This window comes from Arachis stenosperma, chromosome 4 (assembly GCF_014773155.1).
Source record: "Arachis stenosperma cultivar V10309 chromosome 4, arast.V10309.gnm1.PFL2, whole genome shotgun sequence".
In the NCBI taxonomy this organism is placed as follows: domain Eukaryota; kingdom Viridiplantae; phylum Streptophyta; class Magnoliopsida; order Fabales; family Fabaceae; genus Arachis; species Arachis stenosperma.
The window spans coordinates 117039147-117045202 of NC_080380.1; the positions used below are offsets into that span (position 1 = coordinate 117039147).

The following is a 6056-nucleotide window of genomic DNA, read 5'->3' on the forward strand; positions in this document are numbered from 1 at the left end:
TATATTTTTACTTTATTTATTAGCTCAATAAAATTCTATTATCCAAATGATAGTTGAAAAAGTATTTTGATATTTGACAACTTTTTGTGAGAAGAATCTTTTACTCATCAATTTTATTAGTTAAAATGGCTAATGCACTTATTATTTTGAGTGTTATATTTAGAGTAGGTCACTCTTTCATCAATTATATTTTCTTTTTTTAATTCTACAGAATCAACATCTTCTGTAGTTTTATATTATTATTTCTTTTTATGACAAGTCTATATATCTAGAACATGGGTAAAAGGCTAAATGGCATGAGATCATTGAGGAGAAACTACACCAAAAGGAGTAAATATTCTCTTCAAACTCAAGGAACTTTCTTTAATGATTCAACCACAAATTCACCATGCAAGAACAATTAACTTGCATTTATTTCAGAATTACTTAAGTACATGATAATAAAATAACCAACTTAATTAACCTCAATACCCACTAGCTAGCTAGGCCACAATTATATGATACATCATACTAATGATTGAAAATCTTGGACACAGATTCATCACTAACATGCAATGCTGCTGCAAAACTCTTCTGCCTTGTGTCTGGATATATGACCGGTGGATGGATGGATGATAGAATATTGAAACCAATAAACAATTCAACGAATCAACATTTGAGTTTTGATGATGATGCCACTATCCTTCATCTCACAAGGGACCAATCATAGGCCAAAGCCTGTGTCTCATTCAAGTAATTTCCAGTTAGCTCTAAGAGTTAATTGTTATTCTTATGTAGATTATTATTATTACTACTATTTCTTAATGTGGCACCTATATGAACTCACCTATTAAGCATTTAAAACTGCATCACTTGCTGACTTGAATGTGATGTTAACATTCACTTGGTCTGGAGACAAAACAAATCAAATTTTAGACATGAATTGAAAATTGAAAATGTATAATATAGCTATGGATAGACTACTAATATATATTCTACTTACTTAAGGGTGTTCTTTGTACAAAGAAGCAAGCACCAATGACAACGTAGCACAAAAGAAGAATAAGCCCTTTCATGTAGTGAGATGTACCATCCTATGAAAAACAGGAGGATGGAGATTTTGTCAATGCCTTAAATTTCATTTAGAGATTAAATTAAAATTCAAAGTCAAAATATGTAGTTTTTTAAATGAAATATGATTTCATCATTTGAAAGAGTATAAATCCTAATAGATATATCTTTATTCCATGATAATAAAAGAGTATATTTGGTTCAATATATCATATAGAAATAATTAAATACTTCAAACATTTTAAGAAAGAAATTAAACCACAAAAAAAAAAAAAAACTTCACCACATATACCTGTAAAGTAAAGGATGTGGCTATTATTGCCAAAGCAAGAGAACCGGTTTCTAGGAGGTTGAAGTTTAGATCCATTTTAACACCCATTATCCAAGCAACCAGTACACATAGAGGAACCTATATATATATTAATTTATAGCATTAGTCTTATTTTTTCATTGCTCAAAAAATATATACAATGCTAATAGGATGTGTCCATTTTCAAATTTCAGAATAGAGTTCTTATTACCACAAACATGCCAATTTGCGTGGCAGAACCTAATGCAACACCCAACGTGATATCCTACAGTCACAAAAATACAGATTTTCAATACGAATCTATGTGAAATAATAATAATAATAATAAAGTTTTAAATCTATAATATTTACCAGCTTGTTCTTGAAAGCAAATATGATTGCTCCTGCATGTTCAGCTGCATTGCCAACAATTGGTAGCAAAATTATGCTGAGAAAGCTTACAGAAAGACCCCATGACTCTGATGCTTCCTGTAATTAATAATATTCACATTAATTGGGCATCACATTAAAATATAAGGATCTTTTGAAAATATTTTCCCCTCTATTACCAAAAACTTTTTAACACAAATACCACATGTATTGTAACTGAATTTTTGGTATGCAGGTAGCATTTGTTTTTTAATGTGCCAAAAATCACTGAAAAAGAAAATTCAATAGCCAATTGTATGTTTACCTCAATTGTGTCCACCACATATTCAGATAACAAGGCAATGAAGACAGTCATCCCAGCCAGCCATGCAACACCACTCCACACTCCAATCACAGCTTCTTCATCATCTGAACCATTCTCACCATCTCCATCCTCCTGAACCAATAATAATGAATTAATCAAATTAAATTATTATTCATTATTAGTTCAAGTAATTAATTATTAATTGAGCTTACATCTTCAGCTTCAAACAATGTCCTGTGTGTCCACAGCTGAAAGATAAGGTAAGCAAAATATGCAACCAACATGGTAATGCTGGCGGCCCTCGACAAGTACAGCGATGAGTCTGCGGCCGCGAGAGCGTCCGAGCCACCACCGCCGTATCTGAACAGCATTGGAAGCAAGTGGCACAACAATGCCAGCAGAAGCATTAGAGAGTTCACATCTGCTTGTCTCTGCAAAATTCAATGCTTAACATTATTAATTTTTCTCTTGGCAAGGGTTTCAATTAACGTGTTTATAGAGGTGCTTACTCTGTCATATTTTTGTTCCTTTGCAAGGTTTGCAATGCCACCACACAAGAGAGAGGTTCCAAGAACCAGCAGAAGGTTTGAGAGGATAGAACCCAGTAGAGAATACTTCACCAAATCAACTTTGTTACTACTCAGTGCAAATATTGCTATCACCAGCTCAGTAATATTTCCACATGTTGCATTTAGAAGCCCTCCAACTGCAATTAATAACACAAAAAAGAAAAAAAAACATTTTAATTAGCTTAATTCAGTAATTACACCTTATTAATCAATTGCAACATTTTTAACATTTGTGTGGCCTTTTTTTTTTAATTTACCCTAATCTTAAATATAACTTCATGTGACTATATATGCTGCCAAAATAGTCCTAAATGGACATGCATGTGACTGTGTATGAGAAGAGTATATGATTATTAATGTTATGGTCCAAACTGAATCCTAACGGTTAAAGTTGAATATTGCATATCGTAACAAACTCTTAGAAAGTGACGTAATATAAGGTGTATTGCGTACCTGTAGGACCAGTGTAAATTGCAACTTGTCTGGAGTATTATTTGAATTTGCAACAAACACCAAAAAAGAAAATAGAACAAGAATCAGCAATGAAAAATAACCCAGAAAACTAGAATAATTAAGACCTTGTATGTTGAATGAAGAATAAATAAAAGAATACAACAGGTTCATCATGTTCCTTACTCTGTGAGGAAGCTGACACGTTCAGCAAGCGGTGTAAGCCCAAGTAAGCTCAATGCGAAAATCCATGGCTGTTTACAATCAAGAAATTACTTAGGCATTGTTTCTTTATCATAGACAAAAAGATGTGCAAAGTGCTAATTAAATGATACGCTACTTCTTAATAATGTTTTCCTTTTTTAAGAAAAATTTATTTGGCTTTTTCCTATAAGCAAGTTATTTTGAAAGCAATCATTCTACATAATACACTAAAATTCACTAATCAACTATCCTCTAAGAATATATATTTGATATTTATGAAAAAATTTATTATACTGATGTAGAAAAAGATTGATTATTTGCTACAGAGAATTCGACTATTTTAATAGTTGATTATTTTATTAAAAAATATATATAAATACATAATGGATAATTTTGTGTGTTTGTGTAAATATTCAATTCAATCCTTACTTATTCTCATGGAATATAAGACGAATGTTTTGTCCAAAAAATATGCTTTGACTTTTAATTTTTATATTTTGGGATAATACGACTTATTTATTAAAAAATTCGTTAAATAATAATAAAAATTAATTTTAAAAATTTTATTTGTAATTTATGGATTTTAAAGTCTCAAAAATTATTAATAAGTTTATTTTTAAAAAATTTATTTATTGGTAGTAGTTAAGTAAAAAAAGATCATAGCTAGAAATGATATTATAAGAAAAAAATTTATAACATAAAGATCTTTTTTAAAACATTCATGTTGATCAGGGACGGATTTACTCTTAAAGTAGTGGAGGCAAGTACGCGAGTAAAAATTTGAAAATTTTTTAATAGTTTTTGATAATATAAGTTAGTTGCCCCAACACAAAACTAATTTTGCCCTCATAACAAACTAATATAGGTTATTGGCAACTTTTGTAGACATTTTTATGTTTGAAATAAAATTGAATAGTAATTTTAGCCTTTTGATTGGTTGAAAAAATAAAAAATTTACCTCTAAAATCATACGTTAGGTGCTGTGATATTAGATTTATTGAAACTCTCCAAAATTTTGAAATCTTAAACATAAAAGTAATCATATTTTACAAATTACAATATTATAATACAATTATAAAAATTATTATTATACTATATATATTTGTCTCCACAATCAAAATTTTTTAGATCTATTTATGAAGTTGATAGTATTGATATTAGTATTGATAATGATAATAAAGAAAACAACGATGATAATAAATTATGGTTAAACTATAAAAATAATAGAGATAAAAATAATAAAAAGTCATATTATTCCAAAATAAAACAATTTAGATTAAAATATTTTTTAAATAAAAATGGCCTTATCTTTATAAAAATAGACAAAGACGGAATTAAATTTTTATTCAGTGTTTATTATAAAGTATTTTTGTTTTGGAAACACTAAAAATATGTTGCATGTATAATTAAATAGAAAAGTATAGGTAGATAATAAAAATATTAAATAATATAAACAATAAATATATCGCATGTTCAATTTACTAGATGTGCAGATAATTATCATAATATTAAGATTTAGGTGAATAATTTAGAGGATGTAATATATTTTTATTTTATTAGGCCAATTTTAAAATTTATTATTCACATTATTCACAAAAATTATTATCTACCTAACAAAGTCCTATAATCTTACTCCAAACCAATTTAGAGTAATAAAAAATCAGTCAACAAAAGTTTTATAACAACAAAACTACGAAAATTATTATGGTGTGTAACTTGTTAGAAAAAAAATAACAATTAATATTTAATTTAAAAAATATAAAAATAAATAATTTTAAAAAATAAATTAAATAAAAATTAGGCACTAATTTATAGACGGACACAAAACTAATATAAACGGTATGAAAAAGGATTCCCTGATGCATAAATTGTATTCGTATATGACCAAGTTATACAGCCTCAGCATTGCGAAGTTAAAAATGCTGAAGAAAAGCTACGAAAGAGTAACAATAGAACTCACTCTTCCAAGGCCATAGCATTGGGCAATGATGGCAATGGGAATTGCTGGGAACAAGATGGACAACTTTGTCCCCAGAATAACTTCTTGGATGTTAACCAACAAATTCCTTAGCAATCCGCACCGAACCTTCGATACGAGGGTCCGGTCGGATTTCTTCCTAAGAGAAGAGGACGACATGTTGTGGGCAGTACGGCTCCGGCCATGGCCGTGCCGCATTTCCTTAGTCAACACCTTCACATTTCCATTCTCTAGAAGCCATGGCTCTTGTTGGTGAGACGCCATTTTTTGTAGCAACTAGAGGCAAATGCAAACGACAACAAGGGCTCTACAATGATGATGAATATGGCAACAATAAAGTAACAATAATACTCTGTAACCGATTTTGTAACTGCCTTAGAATGAACCTATAGGCTCTATTATTATGTGTGTATGTTGTTTTCTACATGACAACTATATATATTTATAATAAGATGTTATGGTGTGATAACTGATATAGGGAGCTTCCGCGAAGTTTCTTCTGATGAATTATTTTTTTTTAATTTATTTTTCTAAAATTTTTCCGCTCACTGATACTTTAAAATGGAAAAAATCATCATTCATTAGCCGATAGCCACTGATCAAGAATTTACCGAAATAAGAAAATGCAATGTGTCCAAGAAGTACTAGTCTGAGTGGGCAGTTACTATCTAAGTGATAATAACGTGATAAAATTATTTATTTTAAAAATTTATTAATATAAAAATACTTTATATGATATTTTTTTACACAAACATAGTTTCTCTTGATCTTATAATGTAATTTTTTGTATTTTCTTTTGTCTATCTTATACTTAAATAGTTT

The 6056-nt window shown here is 29.2% G+C and overlaps 1 protein-coding gene across 1 annotated transcript; it reads right to left on the reverse strand.

The window, feature by feature from the left end:
* Nucleotides 1-337: 337 nt before the first annotated feature.
* Nucleotides 338-5665, reverse strand: LOC130974160 (vacuolar cation/proton exchanger 3-like). The gene is made up of 12 exons (XM_057898914.1): nucleotides 5217-5665; nucleotides 3239-3306; nucleotides 3056-3084; nucleotides 2543-2739; nucleotides 2246-2464; nucleotides 2034-2165; nucleotides 1712-1828; nucleotides 1572-1625; nucleotides 1343-1459; nucleotides 983-1073; nucleotides 827-888; nucleotides 338-717 (listed from the first exon to the last, which is right to left on the reverse strand). Exons 1-11 carry the CDS (start codon nucleotides 5496-5498, stop codon nucleotides 830-832), a joined length of 1365 nt encoding a protein of 454 aa, XP_057754897.1. The 5' UTR covers nucleotides 5499-5665; the 3' UTR covers nucleotides 338-717; nucleotides 827-829.
* Nucleotides 5666-6056: the final 391 nt, after the last annotated feature.